The sequence below is a fragment of the Nyctereutes procyonoides genome, unplaced genomic scaffold (assembly GCF_905146905.1).
Source record: "Nyctereutes procyonoides isolate TBG_1078 unplaced genomic scaffold, NYPRO_anot_genome, whole genome shotgun sequence".
NCBI classification, from domain to species: domain Eukaryota; kingdom Metazoa; phylum Chordata; class Mammalia; order Carnivora; family Canidae; genus Nyctereutes; species Nyctereutes procyonoides.
In genome coordinates, this window is record NW_026575024.1 from 45,008,599 (window position 1) to 45,031,462 (window position 22,864).

Genomic DNA, 22,864 nt, shown 5'->3' on the forward strand with positions numbered 1-22,864 from the left:
GTTTAGCGCCTACCTTTGGCCCAGGGCGCGATCCTGGAGACCTGGGATCGAATCCCACGTCAGGCTGCCGGTGCATGGAGCCTGCTTCTCCCTCTGCCTGTGTCTCTGCCTCTCTCTCTCTCTCTGTGTGTGTGACTATCATAAATAAATGAAAATTAAAAAAAAAAAAAAGAAAATCTAGACTCCATTGATGAGAAAACAATCTCATAACTTCTACAAACTATGAAAAAATATAATCCAAAAATTTATCCTATTTTGCTAAATTTAGCGATAAAATAGAAAAGTAGTAATTTTAGTTTGTCTTTGTAATTTTAGTCTTTCAATCTTTAGTTTTTAAAACTCCCCTCTTTCCTTATTATTATTATTTTTAAAGATTTTATTTATTTGACAGCACCAAAGAGCACACACAAGCAGAGGGAGCAACAGAGGGGGAAGGAGAAGCAGGCTCCTTGCTGAGCAGGAAGCTGGCTGTAGGGCTCCATCTTAGGACCCTGGGATCATGACCCGAGCTGAAGGCAGCCGCTTAACCAACTGAGCTACCCAGATGATACTCTTTCCTTCTTTTTAAAGCAATTAGGCATTAATAATGAGAAATCTGAGCACCTGTGCATACCATCAGTGGCTATTCCTTGAGCTGGGCCAGCAGCCACCTCAGCTGTAGGTAACTGAATGTGTCTATTCCCTGTAACTATTTGAAAGAAAGTATTTATATCAAATAGTAGGCAATACTGTATGAAAGAGTCACTTGAAAATATTAGATAAAAATATAATATTGTTTCCCAGAAACGTGAGAAAAAATAGTTTGGTGATGAATGATGACACTGAATGAGAAAAAAAAAAAGACTTCAGCTATCATCTTTAATTTTCCTCTCACTCTTAAGAGGGTGTACCCACTCTCCAAGAGTGTCTGTGCATGCCAATATATTTTTAAGCTGCTTTGCTTTTTTATTAGAATGTTAGTGAATTTTAAAACTCCTTTGCCACCAAAGTTCAAAGTTATTTTTAGTACTACAGAACTATGTTAGGACATAGTTCCTGCATAAGGTCCTGAGGTTTTCTGGAGAATATAGCCGAAGACTGTTGTACATCAAAAGCAAGGTGGTACCAAAATTTAAATGTGCATTTTTAGGTTTTTCATTTTGCACTAACCTTTCAATTTTCTGCTATTTTCAAGTGACAAGTCATAATGCATGGTGAACTTATTTTAGGGATAGCCATGTGCAAGAGTCTAAATTAATGACTTTCAGAAAAAGTAAGTTACTTTCCTTCAAAGACATAAACTGTGTGGTAGGAACCAACAAAAGAAATTGATCAAGGATCATTTTGATAAGATATGGTTTGAATCTATAACCATGGTGGGGGGGAATCAAGAAAATATTGCAATCTAAAAGAGTGGAAGTCCAGAAAGACAATTAAATGATTAAGCAAATGGAGGTCAATTGGGAGGACAGTAAGAAAGTGTGCCATGTACCGTCCACCAGCACAACTAAAAGTTAAATCTTTAGTCTACTCAGTGGAAAAAATCTCAGAGTAAATACTATGATATTCCTGAAACTTGGTTATTACATCCTCAATTCAAATTTCACCTCTATTACTTCTGATTTATGTACCCTTGGGAAAATTGCTTCACCTCAGATGCTCAACCTATAAAATCAGGACTGGCCAATTCCAGAGCCTTTGCCCCTGACTCGTGCCCCACTTCTGTCCTCTTCATCATCACCTCACCTGTCCCCTTCCTCTTGGCCTAAACCATACTCCAGACTCTGCAGTCTTGCAAGCGTCACCCTGGACTCTGTGCCCTGGCTACTATCCTTCCTTTGTCCACCAAGGCCCTACAAGAAGAAGGTCTCAGGGTTCCGAAAAGTGATCCCCAAATCACATGCTCAGCCTATCTAGCTATAGACTAACGACCCACACCTAAAGTACTCAGCAAAACTCACCACCAAATGCTTAGTTGGGAAATAAACAGCTCCTGCTTCGGCCCCACCCTCTCTGATGTTTTTGAAGCACCTAGCACCACCAAGGACCTTCCATGGCTCCTTTTCCCCTTTCTTACCTTGACTTCTCGGCATGGATTCTTTCTTGTTTTTTTCCATGACTTTTCTTTCCTGGTGACATTCCCTCATTCCTTTTTCTTAAGGTCTTTATCCCCAAGTTTCCATCCTTGTGCCTAGGTTTTAACTTGCAGAGTCCATAGCATTTTTATGGATGATCTAACACTCCACACCCACATTTTTTTTTTTTTTTTTTTTACTTTTAACTTAGAGACAACTGAAGATTCACATGCACTTATAAGAAATAACACAGAGAGTTTGCAAATATCCTTCACTTCCTTGGTACTACCTTACACAGCATAGTACAGTACAGTATCACAATCAGGAAATTTTGACATTGATATGATTCATCAATATTCAGAGTTTACTAGTTTTATATACACTGTGTGTTTGGTTCTATGCCATCATTTCACATATACAGATGATATACCTACCTTTGGACTCACATTTCAAGGCCCAGAGATAGGCTCTTATAATTTCAGGAAGAAGGGTGGTTGAGGAAGACATATAGCAGTCCCTAATCCTGACAATATGCACATTCTAAAATGGTCCCTATGCCATTAGTAGAATGACCCTCAAACTGAGGCATGTAAATCCCCACCTCTCTCTTTACGATGCTCTCTTAGCCTGTAACCCTCGACTAGATCTTTTCAAAGTCTGCCCATCCTTCTATCGTCTGACTTAGGCCCTTCCCCAGGGGAAGCTCCTAGGTGCTACTGTTCCACAAACAGTACACCTACATTAATTCTGTCTCTCCAGTTGGATGTAAAATTCCTGAGATATAAAATGAGCTTTTTTTCTGTGGGTCTCATAGGTCTGAGACATATAAGTCCTAAATACAAAATTCAACTAAGATGAGAAAAGAGAGAGGAGGTGAAGAAACAGAAAAAGAAAAACTAGGAAGGCAGAATTTGCTATCACAAAGGAGTCTAGAAACCGGAAACAACTAGATTTTTAAAAATAATACAGCAAGTACGGACCAAAGGCTATAATCTTTCCTATTCTCACCCATGAGAATTAATATTCTGAAGAATCTTACCTTCTTCAACTGTGAGCAGGTTGCCCAAGTCTGCTGATGCATGATATTGGACTGGTTCTGAATTCTTCACATTCGCCAGTGGTAGGAAGGGGTCATAATCTGGGGATGACAGGTCGGCTAGGGTCAGTGTATAGTGACTCTGTTGGGTGTATGTGCTTGAGCCACAAACACAGCAGTGCAGAACCTGTGAAAAACAGAAGGGAATGTGTTCCAGGGATGCAACTAACCTGTTCCTTGACAATCTGCCAAACTACAACAGCATTTAGAAGGTAGGTAATACTTGATAGGCTTGGTAATACTTAAAAAAACATAGAATCCCTTCCATTCTAAAACATCTTGCTATCTGCAAATTTATTTTGCTCCTTCTACATCAATGCCAATAAATATATGCTCAAGACAAAAGGAAAGTGAAGGTTAAAAAGTGCTTATTCTGCCACCCTTCTGGGTGGTTGTACACACCTAAGTCCTGCTGTGGTCCATCAGAATATTCATAGAACTTCTTTTTATGGTCCCAAACTAACAATAGAATAGATATATAAATCATGGGTTTATTTTCACTGTGTAATACTAAATAGCAATGAGTGAAAAATCTACAGCTATTCACAATAGTATGAATGACTCCTTCAGAAATAATGTTGAGTGAAGGACGTCAGACACAGAAGTATACACTGTGTAATTCCAGCTATATGAAGTACAAAAACGATCTATACTGTTAGATTGGTGGTTACCCCAAGTATGTGAATGGAGATAGTGACTAGTAGGGAGGCATGATGGGGGCTTCTGGGATACCAAGAACATTCAGTTTCTGCAGCTGGGATCTGGTTTCACAGGTGTGTTCACTTTGTAAAAATTCATCAACCTCTCACTTATGATTGATGCTGTTTTCTGGATGCATATTATTCTTTAATACAAAGCTTCTTTTAAAAATACAATAATGGGGGATCCCTGGATGGCTCAGCGGTTTAGCGCCTGCTTTTGGCCTAGGCGTGATCCTGGAGACCCGGGATCGAGTCCCACATCGGGCTCCCTGCATGGAGCCTGCTTCTTCCCCTGCCTGTGTCTCTGCCTCTCTCTCTCTGTCTCTCATGAATAAAAATAAACAAACAAACAAATAAAAATAAAATAATGTTATTCAATAAATTTGTGAATTGTGTTAACTAGGAGGTAACTTTTTTATTGGTAAAACAATTTTAAAAGAAATCTATTAAGAAAAGAAATACTAGAAAAGAGATAAATTTAAGTGACTGTGGCTACTTTACTTGGCTGAGCCAGGGCTCACATAGGTTTATAAGCCACAAAGATGACAGGAGTATCTAATTAATCCTAACAGAGTTATTAAAATTTTGATCACTAAAGAAACCATTTAAAAATACATTAATACTTTATAGTTGATTTTCAACCATATTATCTTTTCTTGTATTTAACACATTTTAAAATAAGGCAACACAGTAATAAATTAATGAGTTGCAATATTTTTTAAAGGTTATTATTAGTAAAGGTGTGTTACTAAAAAAAATAAATAAGACTGTCTCTAGTAATTATTCAATGGATACACAGTGCTAAATTCATAAGTATGGCTTTCACAGGAGGGACTATAAAGCCAATATGGAAGGATAATACAACGGGTCCAGAGCAAATATCACACCTAGGCATCAGTAGGAGGTGATATTCTAATATTTTAAATACTATAAAAATGATGACACTAATATTGTAATGTGATATATTTCCTTAATTTATTTCTTAAGATCTTTTGAAGCAAAGAGATTACTGAGACCTTTATACTTTTTTCTTCCTTTGATGAACAGATTTTGTCAAACTAAGGCTTATAAATAGTCCTATAATATAAACAGTTCTTTTTAAAATTAAGTACAGATAGACCATATCACATGAAAACTGAGGGGGGTGGTGATGGTCAAACTACAGTTGTTTAAAGATGGCAGTCATGTGAAATTGTAGGCTTTTATTTGGTAACCATTGTATCTCTACAATAATACCTGCTCTGTTTTCACTCCTTATTCATTTCTTTTAAAATGATTGAGCCCCCATATATGCTTTTCAAAAGGGTATAGTTAAATAAACATGTAGAACATATTTTGGCAATTCTGTGATGCTTAAGTCTATACTCTATGTCCTTGAAGCTCAAATGGAGACTCACCCTATAGATATAATCCAGCAAAGGAGCTCTGGATGCATGCTGCTCCTCCAGGGCCACCGTGGACACTGGGTGGAGAAGGGTGTTCACTGGCAATGCCATGCACCAATCCAAAAGGCAGAGTAGCAAGGACACAATAAACTGGAAGAGGAAACAGGCCCAGTACTGCACATTGCAGAATTTCAAACTTCACTACATGTAATAGCAAACAACAGAACTGTCTCTGCACAATAATAATTATTTGGTAGGTACAAAAATGCAAAAGAAATAAATGAATAAATATAATTTTCACAGGGAAGACCATTAGGACCAATACAGAAGAATATCATAAAGGATATCTCTACGTATGACATTATTTATCATTTTGCCTTATGTTAAAAAACAAAACAAACTCTGGAAAAAACTTAGCAGATGTGCCACCTACCTTCTTATCTGTTTCCACTGAGGAGTACTCTGCACTTGGTAAAAGAAAAGCAATCGTGGCCACAAGGATCTGTATAAAAGATAAATCAATCCATAATGAAATAGAGCATAGCAATAGTTTGGGAAACCATATGATAAGAGTCCCAAGATAGCCGTGCACTAAACCCAGCTTAGTGTCAACTCACTAGGGGAAGGTGATAAAAAGCTGAGTTGCCTGTGATCCTGAAAATCGGAAAAAGTGATAGAGCCATGCCTAGTCTCCATTCCACTCTGCTGGTGCTGAAACTGGGAGCCCCTGATGAAGGGACATTTCTCTCTGTGTGGTCACTCAATTCCCTTCATCATCCACACTTTATACTATGAAAGTAAAAAATATTTTCAAAAAGAACGGAAAATGTTTCCATTTGATTTTCTTATAAACCATCCAGGTCTCCATCTGTTGTCCTGGTATAAAAGCACCTCTTGTATTCTCAAAGGCATTCCTCTTTCGATGATAAACTGTAAGTGATCTTTGAACAATTTGGGGATTAGGGGTGCTGACCTCCCTGAACCTGCACAGTAAAAAAAAATAAAAAAAATCCATGTATAACTTTTGACTCCTGCCAAATTTAACTACTAATAGCCTACTAGTGGCTGGAAGCCTTGTCAGTAACATAAACAGTGGATCAACACATATTTTGTATATGTATTTTATGCTGTGTTTTTATAATAAAGCAAGCTAGAGAAACAAAAATGTCAAGAAAATCATAAAATATATTTATAGTCCTCTACTATATTTATCCAAAACAACCCACATATAAATGGACTTCTGCAATTCAAACCTGTGTTGTTCAAGGGCCAAATAAACACAGTTGCCCTACAATACAACTTTACAACTTGCAGCATCACATATTCCTGTGTCCAGGGCTCTGCTCCACTCTAGGTCACCTAAGGTCTCTGAGAGAACAAAGTGATCTCACTGGTGAAGTCTGTCTAGGCCTGAGAGAAAATAAATCAGAATCACTTATTCTCTCCCTGTAACAGCACACAGAGACAAATCAAATTTCCTTGACGAGTTACCACTGGATGTATGAAGAACAGGACATGCTTTAAAAAGTGTAGCTTTAAAAACTGACAGGAATGGATGGGCCTTATATGCAGGCACCTACAGAGGTGAGGAGGGTACATGCCTGTGCACAACAAGCATCCTCAGAGGTAACCGACCTCCAGGATATTATCACTGGGACGATTCTTCCCGCTCCTTCTGTCCCTGTCTCCTACCAATTACCACCCCCAGAGGGTATTCCAGTAGTAATCTCATTCCAGCTGGGTAGTCACGCAATGGCAAAAAGCGTGATCTGGGGCTTCAGTCTGGGAGAGACTCCTGTTTCCTACAAAAGGTCCCCCCCGCCCCCCGCCCTGCTCAGAGGGCATCATAACCAGCTGCCTTCTCCTTGTTAGCACCATCCAAATTACTCTAAATGAATGAAGCTCAATCTACAAAAGGTCTCTTTGTTGTGGTCATGTCTGCCTTTCAAACTTCCCAAGTGTAGACTGTACCCTGGAACACTGGTGGCTTCTTTACGTAGTGCCTGAAATCACAGCTGAGAAGAGCCAGTGCGATTTAGTCTTAAAATGAATGACTCATATAGCAACATAACAGACGGTTCTTGAACAATCATTTGAGTATCTGTAATTAAATACAGAATACTGAATATAAGAGGGAAATGCTTATGTTTTAGCATTACAGGAAAAGACTTACTTCAGCAATTTTCCGAGGCAGAGAGGTTTCAAACATCAGAAGCTTTTCCCAGTAGGAAACCAGCAACTGAAGAACATCACAGGCCACCTGAGCCACGATTTTGTTAGAAAACTATAAAAGGAAACAAAACCCCCAACTAAAGGACTGAACTTAACAAGTATTCTTGTCCTAGGAAGAAAAGAATAGGTATTTCTTTCCAGCAATGTTTAGGGATACATTTCCTTGTTTGGTATTAATTGTTTGAAAAATGTGTCCTGGTACCAGGTAGTTTGTGGATGATCACCATCCTGTAACTGTCTCTTGTCCAGTCAGACTAGTTGTATTAACATTCTAGAGAAACAAGTAGCTGTCATTCAGTTATATGAAAATTAAAACAGTGATTTCAAATGCCTCATGCAGATCACATAAATCATAATTTTGACAATTAGAGGAAATTAAAATGTAGTACATTACTAAGTATTCCCTATGCGCTGGACCTTTACAAAAATTTTCCTCATTTTCGCATTGATAAATCTTCATTAACAGCTCTGCCAGGTAGATGTGATCTACATTTTACACTTGGATAAATGGGGACTAATCAAGTGACCTTCTATATTATAAAATTAAACTGAACCCACATGTGTAATGTACTAAGAAATGTGAAATTTTGGGGACTATGAGAACATAATTCATACGTTATGGTGTATTCAATTACTTTGAATATATTTTCAGAGTCTGGTGTGTGTCCAAGGTCACACTGGATGCTCCCATTTCTTGTTAGATGGCATGTTAATGAGGAGGGATGGTACCTACCAGGTCCACTGGCTGGGGTGGATGAAATAGTTGAAGACACCCTGTGCCTCTCTCCCTGGCCAGAGCCTGGGGCTACACTGCTATCCAAACCTCATTATCTAGAGAAGAAAGGCTTGTCACTGATTTTGGGTCCCTGTTTAGGGAAACCTCTTGATATGAATCTTAGTTATTTCCATACCAGGAGCTCCAAGTCACATGAAATAGATACCAATTGACCTCAGCACCACAGAGACACAGAAAAGTCAACATTTAGCATCTCAATGTAAACGCACAGAACAAGAAAGAAGGTGAGGCAAAGGGGATTAATTTGAATTCTATAGAATAAACACTTCCTAACTGTCCCTTCCTGATAGGTGCAAAGTACACCGGAGGCATGAATATCTGTGCTCAAGGCATCTTCAGAGGGAGCCTATAGGCTTCAGATGACCTTATGCTCAATGGCTCCTTTCAATCCCTCATCTGTACTTCCTCCCTTTTACCTGGGACATTCATTCCCCAGGTCTGCATGTAGCTGACACTGCCACATCTTTCAGACCATGGCACTAAAATGTCTCCTCAATGAGGCCCCCATGCCCATCCAGAGGAGTGGCAGCCCACCTGCGCCAGCTCTTCAGCTTCATCCTTTTTCCCTCTTATAGTTTCCTTATGGCATTAACAGCTATCAAGCTGATCTTTTGTACTTGTCTGCCTATTCTTTCGTGTTTAATTTTTCCACATCTTGTTCACCATTATATTTCTAATGCGTTGCATAGCCCTCTGAGGAGTGACACATGGTGAGTTTGAGGTGAAGATGGAACTGAAGGAGTTAAGAACACAAGTAGGTACTGGAGGTGTTTCTGCTGCATCACAGTGGTCAAGTCATGAGGTGGAGCCAGAAGGCTAGCATGGCTCTTAAATCTAGAAGCTAGAAGCACACAAGAGGACTAGGAGAAAATGAGAGGTATGATAGAGCAGACAACAAGCCTCTAGGGAGAGAGGGGTGAAGTGTGAGGGTGTGGCAGACAGCAGAAAGGCCACATTGTGGTGGGAGGGAGAGTTGAGCTTAGCCTGGAAGAATGCAGAAGACAGTGTCTCTTTCCAGGCAGCAGGCAGCAGGGCACTGTGGCAGGCAAGGCTGGGCTGGAGGGATGCAAGTGTGGTGGGATTAATCACACCTGAATGCTGTGGGGGATGCGGGGGGAATAAATCACTCATGTACTCACTCAGCACATACTCATGGAGTAATGACCACATGTCAGCACTGATGGTGACAGATGGTAGCTATACTTGTGGTAGGGATGGCAGAAGGTATAGGTTGTTTCATCACTGTTGCACACCTGAAACTAACATCACACTGTGTGTCAGCTATACTCAAAAAAAATGTAATCAACCTCATCCTCTCAAAAAACAAACAAACATACAAACAAACAAACAAACATACAGGGGAAAAAATTCTGGGAAATGTCCGGATTTGGCTAAATTGACAAGTACCAAGGCACCAGCCACCATACTGCCCTGACACTGCACTGGACTCCAATACACCAACATCTCGATCTTTGAATATATACCAACTCATTTCTACCTCAGGGCCTTTGTACTTGGCGCTCCTTCTGCCTGGAGTGCCCCTTCCCCAGACACTGCCTAGCTCCTTCTCATTATTAATTTCTCCACTCATATACCACTTAGAAGAGTGGGATTGCTCCTGGATGCTCTCTATAGTGTACCTATGTAGTTGCTTGGCCAGTGTCAATTCCCCTCTCTCTCCTTAACTAATAGTAGATTTTTTTTTTCTAGGTGCCTTCCCTCTCCTGTGCAAGTCCTCTCTCCCAGCTCCAGGAATGTGCCTGAACTGGCTGAAAGCAATCAGAAGATTTTATTCCCAGCCTAAGTCTTTGGTACATGGATGAGCAAGAAGCCGTGGCTAATGTGTCTCAGTACCCTTTACTAGAACGCTGTGATGGAAGTCCTGCTGAACATAAGCAAGGACACAGAGGACCCTGACTCCTACTGGCATACATCCTCCAACCCTGCAGACATCCCACCCTAAGATGAAGGCACTGTGGACTATGGAGCAGAAGAGCCAATTAGATCAGTGTTGACACTATTAATCTCCTGGATCAACCAACCTCAAATTCTTCCATACCCATGTATTTTCCAGCTATATGAACTAATACATTCCCATGTTGTGTAAGCCAAAAAAAAAAAAAGGAAAAAAGGCCAAAAAAAAAAAAAAAACCAAACAAACCCCAAAACAACAGCAAACAACAACCACAGGGCACAAGATGAACAGGGCAGACACAGTCCCTACTCTGAAAGACTGACAGTCCTGGGAACAGACAGGGACCTGTTGGTGTTATGTCCCTGAATGCCATGCTCTACTCTGTGGTGACTTGGTCAGGCCTCGTGCAGATAGATTCCTCTGGTGGCAGTAAGAAGGACAGATCTGTGGAGACCAGACTAGGACCATGGGGTTGCAGAGTACCAGGAAGCTCAGTTAGTGGCAGAGGGAGTCAGCCCCAGTGAGGGATGGCCCTAGGGCAGCAGAACTCTATGGCTAAAGATGGTGGTGGGGTGAGGAAGGGGAGACTGTCCATGATGTCTCCTAAGATGGGGTAAGAGAAGGAGCAGCAGGTGTGGCTGAGGGTGGGGGCTCAGGCTGGGCTGCCTGGGAGGCAGGGTTGGCAGCTCACCTGAGCCAGAGCTGAAGCTGGCACTCTAATGCCTTTGGCCCACATACTGGATGGGACACCTAAGTCTGTAACTACAGTTCAGGCTTAGAATACTCCCCTGCTCCCCTGTCACCCCTGTTGCCTCACCAGACACAACTAGCTGGGTGGAATTCTCCAGGTGCCTGTGTAGTGCACTGCTCTCATTTGTTGCTGAGGCTGTAGGCTGGTTTTCATTCATACCCTCTAGGGAGCATTTCAGCCTTCTATGACCATGTCCTTCCCACATCCGAGGGAACACTCAGGTCAATCTTGACAAGTGTTCCTGAAGGCAGGGTCACAGCAGAGTGGTGCCCAGAGCCATGTGAAATCCACAAGGCAGGAAGCCCTTCCAGGGCTCAGGCTCCCTGTGCTGCTGGGGTTGGGTATCCTCCTAGCTGAGCCTCGAGGCCCCTCTCCTTAGAATTGTTCTTAGTGGCCATGCCTTCCCTGCTAGGTCACTTCTTACCTCCTTCGGTAACAGTACCAACTGGCACAGGAACACAGGCCTCAGAGAGAGGCAGGCAGGGAGCTGCCCCATCCATGAGTTTCCCTCTGCTATTCCTAATGGGGAAAAGGAGTCTGATTTGGCTCATCTTAGCTCTCTGATTTCTTAGCAATTCAAGCTGGAGTGATTTCATCGACCTTCTTTGTTTCCAACATGGGGCAAGCAAGAGTATCTACAGGGGTGCAGGCTTCAATGGGGCAGTCCTGCCCTGTGCTGGGAGGCCCCCATGGACTATGGGCTCCAGGCATTCTTCTGGTGCCTTATGGTTTTCCTTACATTTAGAGAAAAACTAAAGACATGTTTGAAAATGTGGAGAACTATAATGAGAAAAATGTAAGCCCTCATATCCTTCTACTCTTGTTATCAATTTCCATCTCCTTTCTATACTACACAGTGCCATACAGTACCAACTACAGGTAGAAGGATAGCTATAGAGACATATCTACATATCTCCTTCATTCTTAGACACCACTGAATTCTTAACAATTTTTCCAGGAAAGGGGTAGAGGTGGGAAAGACACACCACGTTCAATATATATTAATAGATTTAAGAAAAAACTAAGACTTGAAAAATAGATCTTAGAATTGAGAAAATAGGATATTAAAAAAATTACACTCTGCATAGATATATAATTGATATCCAGCTTTTTTTTCCCCCACTTTAATAGTTATATATGACTATCTTCCTATGGCTTTTGCAATTGTGCAAAAGGCCAGACAAGGAGCCAGGGTGTCTTGGGTTTGACTCTGGCCAACTCTTTACATCCCCATCAGCTTATTTTCCACATCTGTGAAGCGAAGATGGCAATAACCCTTCATTTCATATGGTAGTTTTAAGGAATAAAAGCAACAATAAAGGTCAGTGCCCTGCTCCTAAGTGATATATTGATTCAATCAATTTGCTCTTCCTCGCCACAGGGATCAGCAGCAAGTGCTTTTCTAACTTTCATGATATAACTGGCACCCCCGGGTGTTGTGGAGGACAGAACGACAGGACAGGGCAACAGAGGCAGGCGGTCAGAGGGCATCAAGCTTGATGAGGAAGGGGAGTGGGTGAGGAAGGTTGCCGTGAAATCAGGCTGCAAAGGCAGGCAGAGGTGCGACCAGAGGGCTGGATGCCAAGCCATGGGCTGCGGATGGCCCTGACTGCTTATCCTGTGGGCTGAAGCACAAAGAGTGGCACAGGGGCTTGTCAATAGCCTGGTGAGGACTGTCCTGGGGTCAGCAGCACATGACAGGCAGCAGAGAGGTGCGGGTCTGAGCCTGGATGCCGGTATCGAGTAAACAGTTCGAAGTTTGAACTTTGGTTCAGCCAGACTCTAGAGCCTGGAATGAGAGGGTCCTTAGCTCTCCTGCACTTCAGTTCCTCTACTGTAAAATGGGACAATTGCTTCACACCTAAGAACTTCCACAAACCCCCAGGACAGTGCCTAGCAGGGATTAGGGGATATAATGACAGCACTGCTAATTATTAGCACCATTTCTAAGCAGGAGCCAGAAAAGGACCTGGCAGGATTTGAGCTCTGATCTAGAAGTGGCAGTATGTATAAAGGTTTTGTTTCTCATGTTACACGGATCTGTTCTTGGTGCAGGTTCTATTACTTATACCTGCATGGTGGTGGGCTCATGGCCTGATTTCTCTGGGCCTTGCTTTCCTCTGATGTGACATAGGAACTGTACCATCTACCTTGCAGAGCTGCTGTTGTGAAGATTATAGAGACTTTATCATGAATCTGGCCCAGCATGACTGTCCAGTGAATGGCAGCTCTTCTTTTCATTAAGAAAGCAAAGGAAGAAAGCCATCCTAAAAGTGCCAAGGTCCAGTCAGATAGTGAGCATTTAGGGCTGTTAACTAGGAGCTATCAGGTCTCTCCTGGTCCTACTGAGGAGGCCAGGGCATGAAATCCCACTTTCTTGTCACTATTATCAGCAGATGACAGTTGTGTTGCTTGCCACAGAAAGTGCCCAGCTATCAGAGGAACCGCATATGGCTGTAGGGCGCTTGGTCCAGAAATGCTCAGGCTATGGTAGGCCAAGATGCAGCCACCAATGGGGAAGCAGCTGTTGGTGGCCTCCCTTGGGAGCCTGACAGAATGTTCAACATGGCTCTCAGAAAAACAATTTTTGATTAAAAATCGCTCATGTAGGGGAAAATAACGATGGGGCTAATTCAAACTAGAATGGGTTGAATATCTGGGATACAGCTTAATGTCAAATACATATCACAAATCGGTAATACCTTCAAAGTGACACCTATCACGTTGATAGCCTCTTTCAGCTGAGGATGGCTTGTACACTGTGCAAGTTCTTCGCATATCCAGACTCCGAGGGAGCAAATGGCAATGCATCTTTAGAAAAAGAAGTAAAAGGAAGGAAACTCAAAAAATTTAATATATTTTCTTGGTATTTTCTAGTGACAAAGTATTTTAAATCTTTTTTACAAAATGGCCAAAATTACAGACATGTTAACAGAGCGTCTTCCTGAGGAAAAAGATAAGAAGCCCTCAATAGTCCAGTTTTCAGGACACATAGAAATATTGATATTGGTTAGTAATTAATATTGGTTAGTAATTAAATATTTAATGAAATAAATGATCTATTTCCTGTTAGTAGTCACAGAGCACATATCAATTATTTTTGTTGACATTTTTAACTACATTGTATTGCTTCAAGATAGTTTTGAGGAAGAATCAAAAACATGAATCTTAGAAAATGATTGGAAACCGAGTTTTTAATTGTTTTCCTTACAGTAAAATACACATCTACTACATATTTCATTATAAAGAATACCTGAATACAACTGTCAGAATCAGCTGCCCTGCTACTGCTTTTAAGCAATATGTTAAGACAAAGCCTTCTTCAAGTTGCACAGTCCTTTAAAAATTACCTTTTTCAGTTATAAATCAATTTTAAGTGGTAATTCTCTGTGAAATTGATATATTCTACTACCTTTCTCAATGATCAAAAAGTCATATTCCTGTTAATTTTTTCTGAATGCCCACATATAAAATTAAAATACTTGCTCCCAAACCTGTTCACTTTCAGAACAAAAGAGGGTTTTCAAGCCTATCCTCAGAACCAGATGTTATCCATAATATGTATATGTTGTTCTTTGTACGAAGAGGTCATATCCAGAGCTAATAAGCTAATAAACTGAACGTACTGCTCCGCTCTCCACAATGAAAGTTCTTTGCATTCAATATAATTCAGCAATTAAAACTAATATATTTTGAGGCTTTAAAACCACCATGTTTCACTGGATTCTTGCCTCTTTAAATTAGGATAGGTTAAGTGCTTCACAACAGGTTTATTAAAAGCACTTGGGGAAACTATGCCACCTACCAAAGTGCACTCAGGGTAAGTATGTGGCCCAGTTTACAAGTGTACGTGGTCTTTTTTGATTCTCTGACATCAGTATGATACAGGAGCTCCACACGGTTCAAACCCTCAACTGAGCAGTCACCTCTTGCCTGATTCCAACACTTATTCTCAGTCTACAAAAGCACTTTATATTCTTAGTTTGTACCTGTTTGTCACATGTTCTGTATGACACAGAACAGCCTCTTTATTTTCCCCCAGCTTAACTCAGACTCTGATTTTCAACCCACTAAAATCTATCCAACATGGAATTAAACGCTAAATCATATTTTTACCACTTTAAGAGCCCCTCTTCTTTTGCAGGCTTGCATGTATGTGTGTATATAAATACACATTTTTTTTACAACCCATTAACCTATCTGTTAAATATAATTCATTAAGAGCAAAGATCTCTCATTTCTTAGGAACATCTCCATTACCCCATAACTATTAGCTTTGCATACTGGAGAACATTTTTGATCCATAAAATGGTTTCATAATGTGAACTACTCTCATCTGCCTTGAGTTTTGCAGCCACACTAGTTTATAAGCAGCTCTTCAATGCCATTTTCTCTTTGAAATTTATCATTTACATTCCCCATTTAGCATCTTAACTATTCTAACACTCTCAGTTATTCATTATGCCTTTCAGTTTCTTTCAGAGTTAAGTTCTCTGTATTCCAAATATGTCTTTTGTGATCCCAAAAGAGTTCTATTTCTCAAGACTTTTCTTTTAAGCTAATGACAGTACCACCTTCACTCTCCTTTATATGCAACACACTCTCTGGAGACCATTTGCTACTTTGCCATCTCACACCACTCTGGTTTATGTAACAGAAACTTAGTATTTTTTTCTTAACTTTTCTACATTATTATCACTCATGACTAACTATCTTCTCTTGTAATTAGCCTCCATTTATTTGAAATCTTGATCATATTTCTCCTTACATCCACTTGAATGATCTAAATTTCACTAACTCCATGTTTCATACACAGCTAATTAAGACTGAGCATATCATACACATTTCTTTTTTTTTTTTTTAAGATCTTATTTATTTATTCATGGGAGACACAGAGAGAAAGAGACATAGGCAGAGGGAGAAGAAGGCTCCCTGTGGGGAGCCTCATGAAGGACTCTATCCCAGGACTCTGGGACCTTGCCCTGAGCCAAAGGTAGATGCTCAATCACTGAGCCACTCAGGTGTCCCATCATACACATTTCTATTCCATTTTTCACTACAGAGAAATTTGGCTTCCTACAGTAAAGAAAAAATGGGAGAAAGGTACTGCCAAGACATGTTAAAGGTCTGAATGTCATAGGTAAATGAAAAGGACAATTGAAGGATTTTTCCCAAGTTTCTGGATTGAAAATCTGGGTAGATGATGGTGCCCTTTACTGAGATGGAGTTGGAGGGACAGCCAGGAGACTAAATGGTTCAGTAGTGGTTGTGTTAATTTCGCATGTGTTAAGACATCCAAGTTGAGATGTCAAGTAGATAGCTTATTACATAAGCCTGAATATATATAATGGTTCACAGAAGAGGCCAGTCAAATAAATTCAGTATCATCAGTATTGACAATTCAATGGTATTTAAAGCCTGGTTACAATGAATAAGAGAATCTAGGAGAGTCATAGAGGGGAGAAGAGGACCAGCCCTAAATCTCAAGTCACTCTAACATTCAGACATTAGGTGGAGGAGGGAGACAGAACAGGAGCAGCTGCAGTGATAGAGGAATAAAATCAGAAGAATATATTCTAAGTAAATTGCATTGTTCAGGAAGAGAGGAAAGACAGACTAATTCCAGAATTAGGAAGACAAGTATGCATATTAAAATTCCTAAGGTAATGTCTAAAAAAACGGAGTCTATGATTTCTACAAAAAGAGAGACAATAAATGGAATGTGGGGGGAAATCATCTGAAAGAAACGAAGGAAGAAAAGGAGAGGGGGAAAAATGAAGGCAAGAAAAGGGACAAAATGAGAGAATACTGAGAAGGACCAATAACAAAGTATGAAGGCAGATGAAAGAAACACATCCAAATGTGTCAGTAATTGCAGTAAATGTAAATGGACTAAAGATTCAGTTAAAAGATCAAGATCAGACATGATAAATATATAAAATAAAGAATTGCAATTTTTGCTAAGGCATTCTTTTTATTTTTAAGGATTTTTACTTATTTATTCATGAGAGACACACAGAGAGAGGCAGAGACATAGGCAGAGGGAGCCCCAATGTGGAGCTTGATCCCAGGACCCCAAGATCATGACCTGAGCCAAAGGCAGATGCTCAACCACTGAGCCACCCAGGGACCCCTTTGCAAAGGCATTTAAAGAAAAGAATATAGAAAGGTTAAATTTAAAAGGATAGAAAATATTATTTTAAAATATCTGAATCGATATGAGACAAGTGGTCTTTAAGAGAAAAAAAATCATACTTAGAAGTAAACAGGGTCAGTACATAAATTAAAAGAGATGATTCTCTATAGAGATTTGATAATTCTATACTTCTATGCAGCTATTAATATAGCTTCAAAATATGTAAAACAAAGACTGACAGATATACAAGGTAAACAGATGCACCATAATAGTGGGAGACTTTAATACATCTTCCACAGTAAATGATTAAGATGGTGAAAAAAAATTAGAAAGGATGTAAAATATTTGAAACACACGATTAAAATATTAATTGAATGCACATTATCTAGAGCAGTACACCCAACAACTGAAGCAATGGTATATACGTTTTTTTAAAGACTTTTATTTATTTATTCATGAGACACACACACACACACAGAGAGAGAGAGAGAGAGAGAGAGAGAGAGAGAGAGAGAGAGGCAGAGACACAGGCAGAGGGAGAAACAGGCTCCACTGAAGGGAGCCCAACACGGAACTCGATCCCAGGTCTCCAGGATCACACCCTGGGCTGAAGGCAGCGCTAAACCACTGAGCCACCGGGGCTACCCTATACGTTTTTCAAGCCTACACAGGGCATTTGCAAAACGTGACTATATATTGGACCATGGAGCAAATCTCAATAATTTCAAAGACTGTCATTTGGCAGATAACATATTTGATCTGTGATGCCTTTAAGACATCAGTAACAAAAATATAAGTAAAAATAACTATATACTTAGGAATTAATATATTTCTAAATAAATCATGACTCAGTGAAGGAATCATAATGGAAACTGAAAGAAATCTGTAGTGGAAAAATATTACATATCAAAACATACAGAACTCAGACAACAGAGCACCTAGAAATAAACAAATTTAAATGCTGACATTTGTAATGAAGAAAGGTTGAGTTAATATGCTGAATTAGGATACTATTATATTAAGATATCAGAATTAATATACTGATAAAAAAGAGAAGAAATGACAGAATGTAATGACAGTAGAAGGAAGAAAGAAAAAAGAGCAGAAAGTAGAGAATAAAAACAAATTAGAATAAAGAGGCTGAACAAAAACAAAAGTATGTTCTTTAAAAAGACTAACAAAAGTGACAAATCTTTAGCAAGACTCTTGAGAAAAATCAGAGAATATACAATAAGGTCAGGGATTAAGAAGTGTATATAGCTACAAGATGAAAGAGACACTAGACAGCAAGAGGGTAATGGAGGCATCATGTATACCAGCATATTTCAAAACTTGGAATGGAATGGACAGAGTTCTAGACTAGTTTATCTAAGCTGTAAAAAAAAAAAAAAAAAAAAAAAAAAAAAAAAAAAAACCTTAATATTCCTAAAATCATGGAAGAAAGTAAGTCAATGGTTAACCTTCTCATAAATAAATGACCAGGCCCAAATAGTTTTACCATCAAGGTCTAAATACACAGGAGTACAAACTCTAATTTTACAACAATTCTTGCTAACTACAGAGAATGAAACAATACTTCACTCATTCTGTGAGAATATCTAACTCTGGAATCAAGCCTGACAAGGACAGGATGGGGAAGGAAAATTACAGGCCATAAACATAAATGCAACTTTCCTGAACAGAATGTTAGTCAAGTCAGATCTGGTACTGTATAATGCAATTAGATTTTATTCCAAAATTCAAGAGTTTATTATCAAAATTCAAGGTACCCTAATATGAACAAATTGATAATGAATTTATAGCTGCTGGTAACAGGAAACTAGAAAATATAGACTAAGTTATCCACCAAAGACCACTGAAGAAATTAGTCAAAACACAAAACAAAACAAAAAACAAAGAACAAGCAAACCACTCCCCACCCCACCCCAATCCAGAAAGCTTTAAAATCATCAAAAGAGCTAACAAAGCAATGATGGTTGGTAGGCTGCTAGAGAGAGAGCAGGGCAGGAGCTGAGTCCTTGGAGGCAGCAGTAGGCTAAGCTGGGCTTCTGGCAACCTTGAGGTTAGAGGCAGAGGATGAGAAACTGATGTTCCCCTCCACTGCTTTAGCCTACTGCTCCCAGCTTTGGGCTAAAAGGGCGGTTGCAACTATTTATTATGTAGGTGGCCCAGAAAACCTCTATATTGGTAACAGACTGCTAGCAACCTCAGACACCTGGCAGAAGCAACCAAAATATTTCCAGGCATTGCTAAATGTCTCCCTGGGTACAAAATCACCTCTGGTTGAGAATTACTACCCTATATATTATACCATTTTTATAAGTTTTCGGTTTATCCTTCCATTTTCTTCTTCATTAAAAAATAACCGAGGATACATGTATATATTTGTAATCTTATTTTTTTTTATTTTTTTTTTGTAATCTTATTTTTTAATTCTACAAAATGTAGCATGCTATGATCTTCTGCACCTTACTGTTTTCACTTAATAAAGGCACACTTTAAAGAAATTAAATAAAGCATTTTCTTGACATAATTCTTACTATACCTTTTATGTGTGTATGAGTAATGTGGAAGTGTTTTTTTTAAACATTAACTGTTTACACATAAATTTGTATGTATCTTAAAATCCTAAAATAGTTTACCTTTTAGTCAACATTTACCTTGCACATTCATTTGGTTCCTCTGTGGCATTCTTCAGTAAAATATTTATGAGGTAATGCTAAAAACACAAAATTAAGTTAAATAAAAACTTTGTTTAGTAGTTGGTTTCCCACATGTTCTGACTGTGTTCCAGGCAGTCAGGAGTTACTGATGGACCAGGATGCTCTGGAAAGGCTCCCATCAAGGAGAACCTGAGAGGAAGGAAACACAGGGCTCAGGGGAGCAGCCTGGTGATGGTCTTAGCCAGGGCCTCCTGGGCAAGTAAACCAGCCTGGAGAAGAGGGCTTCTCGCCATGCAATAAAAACCTAGCAAAGCAATTGAGACTTCAGATAGGAAAAGCTCAGTTTTCTTTTACTTCAATTAGATTATATATTGTATGCTAAATTATATATTATAATTATGTACCATAAGTAGATAGATAGATTGATTCTGAGATTTGAAAAGCATTTTTGTTTTCCCCAAAGTCAGTTAAAGAGAGAACAAATACTTTACTTTTATTCTCTACGGAATTAATAACTTGACATTTCAAACTATTAGTAGTATTTAATCAGGCTAACAATGGGACTGAATATTTGGCTTACTTCAATTATTTCTTATAAACTCATTTGATGCACTAATGCAGCACAATTAGACCTAAATTTATTACAAACGATGATTCATTACAAATTACAATCCATAGGCATGATAAGCAGATCTAATAAAATACACCCAAGGAACATATCAGTTCTAACTGCAATATGCTCTTAATCTAATACATTTAATCCCCCTAAAACAGCCTTCTGGAAAACAACAACAATAACTACTGAAAGATTTAAACAATAAAGCAGAATTTTCAGAGATAAGTAGATCAATGTATGATAATGGAAGAGATAACCACAGAGCTAGAATTGTAAAATACTAAACTTGAGATTCATTCAAATGCATGAGGTACCTTGACATCTTCAGTTCCTCTGATAACTTCCTTGACTTCCGGCACAGACTGTAGTAAAGGGATGTCCCGGTAGGTATTTGGAAAGCAGACAAGAGAACCGAGAATGGTGAGAGCTTCTGAATGAGGTGTCTGCACACACACGGATACACATACAAAAAAAAGGGAAAACACCCATTTTTTTCTTTTTCTAAGTCATAAACTTTACATAAGCAACATGCTTTGTTTGATGATTTTGGGAGAAAATCTTTACAATTATTTTATCCTAGATAAGAGGTATCACACTATGCCGGGTTATTTTCCTCCAGGTGAATATTTAAGTAAGAGAGGTTTGCCTAAATGAAAAGCAAAGTTCCAAGGAATGGAAAATATCACTATACTCATATAAAACGCATTGTGAAAACTGGTCTGCAGATACATTCAGAGTCAGAAGAGCAAATGACTCAATCATGATTTTTACCTTTTATTTTTATTTATTTTTTAGTCAATGTTCTTGACAAAGCAAGGTAAGTGATATCAACTTAATATTATTAAGACAGTTAACAAAAATTCATAAGGAAGAGGGGTTGAGCTGAATTTCAGAAAGCAGAGAAAGAGAGCAGACACCACCTACCAAATTTCCTGTCTCATCAAGAACTACTTTGCAAAATAACATATAGTGTCTGATATCTAGTGCGATACAAAATTACTTGTTTGTTCATTATTGGAATTAGGTATATATTAAAGGAGACACTTTTTTCTAGATTTCAATCCAGCTAACACTTACTGGCAGCTATGATTAGCCAAGAATGGGGCAGGCACCAGGATAACAAAGGTATGCCATTCGTCCACCTACCCATCTGTCCATCTACCTTCTGTCTCTCTACTATTATCTGATAATTGTAACAGTAGCAGCTAACACTTATAGTGGTAGGCACTGTTCTAAATGCTTTATAAGCGCTCTTAGAATACCCTCAACAGGGACGCCTGGGTGGCTCAGTGGTTAAGCGCCAACCTTCAGCCCAGGGTGTGATCCTGGAGTCCCAGGATCCAGTGCCACATCGGGCTACCTGCATGGAGCCTCCCTCTTTCTCTGCCTGTGTCTCTTCCTCTCTCTCTGTGTCCCTCATGAATAAATAAATAAAATCTTAAAAAAAAAAAAAAAAAGAGGGCAGCCCCGGTGGTGCAGGGGTTTAGTGCCGCCTGCAGCCCAGGGCGTGATCCTGGACACCCTGGATCGAGTCCCGCATGGAGCTCTCTGCGTGGAGCCTGCTTCTCCCTCTGTGTGTGTCTCTGCCTCTCTCTCTCTCTCTCTCTCTCTGTGTGTGTGTCTCTATGAATAAATAAATAAAATCTTAAAAAAAAAAAGAATACCCTCAACAATCCAATGAAATAGATACTATTATCATTTCCACATTACAAGTGTGAAAACTGAGGCTCCAAGAAATTAAATGGCTTTTCAAGTGACAGACCCTTATTTGCACTGGGGCCACCTAACTCCAGAGTCCCACCGGGCCTATTTTGTTAAGCATTGAGGGTAGGAAAGTAAAGCAGAGATGGCAGTGTGGCATGTGGGGTGTGGGAGAAAAAGAAAATAGCACTGATACACAACACAGTGATGTGGCTATGAGAACCATATAGTGGGGATATTGTGGGAGCCCAGAACATTTTTTACCTCTCTTGGTTCTCATCAGCACACACGTCCAAAGACAATGTAAAACAGGCAGAGAGATACTCTCTGGGAACCAAAATGAAGTAATGATTGGCTCTGCTCAGGACAGTTAGAGACACTAAGACAACCTGCTGCTAAAAGTCACATGGTACCAGAGGAGCCAACCAGGCCAGCAGAGTGAGGCAGTGAGGTGAGGGGCACGAGGCCTGTGTGGGCAGTGGGAATGGAGAGGGCAGAAGACCTGGGACACCCATGGACCTGTAAAAGGCCCAGGAGCACAGAGCCCAGAGGCCATGTGGGCGTGTGCTGCAGGAACTGGGGGCTCCTGTAGGCAGAGACTGAGAAAAGCACTGCAGCTCCCAGGTAGTGACTCCCAAGCCACATAGCACAGTGCCCACCTCATTCCACCAGCAGTAGTGCTATCAGTACGGAGCAGGAGTGTGAGGTGATGATGCTTTCAGGGAGACCAGAGTATCAGATGCTTACTGAAGCCAAGTGCAGGCCAAAGTGATGGCAGCTCTATAGCATCAGGGATGAAGTTGCTGTATCATTAATGG

At 39.8% G+C, this 22,864-nt stretch overlaps 1 protein-coding gene across 3 annotated transcripts in view; it reads right to left on the bottom strand.

The window, feature by feature from the left end:
- The window catches only part of RALGAPA2 (Ral GTPase activating protein catalytic subunit alpha 2), a 316,059-nt gene that overhangs the window by 120,531 nt on the left and 172,664 nt on the right, over positions 1 to 22,864 (bottom strand). For all 3 annotated transcript variants that reach the window (XM_055345530.1, XM_055345537.1, XM_055345523.1), the window contains exons 25-31: positions 20,660 to 20,788; positions 19,727 to 19,785; positions 13,633 to 13,741; positions 7,410 to 7,520; positions 5,670 to 5,738; positions 5,249 to 5,386; positions 3,094 to 3,277 (exon numbers count right to left, since the gene is read on the bottom strand). In XM_055345530.1, the coding sequence (XP_055201505.1) occupies positions 3,094 to 3,277; positions 5,249 to 5,386; positions 5,670 to 5,738; positions 7,410 to 7,520; positions 13,633 to 13,741; positions 19,727 to 19,785; positions 20,660 to 20,788 (799 nt within the window). The remainder of the gene's footprint in view (positions 1 to 3,093; positions 3,278 to 5,248; positions 5,387 to 5,669; positions 5,739 to 7,409; positions 7,521 to 13,632; positions 13,742 to 19,726; positions 19,786 to 20,659; positions 20,789 to 22,864) is intronic.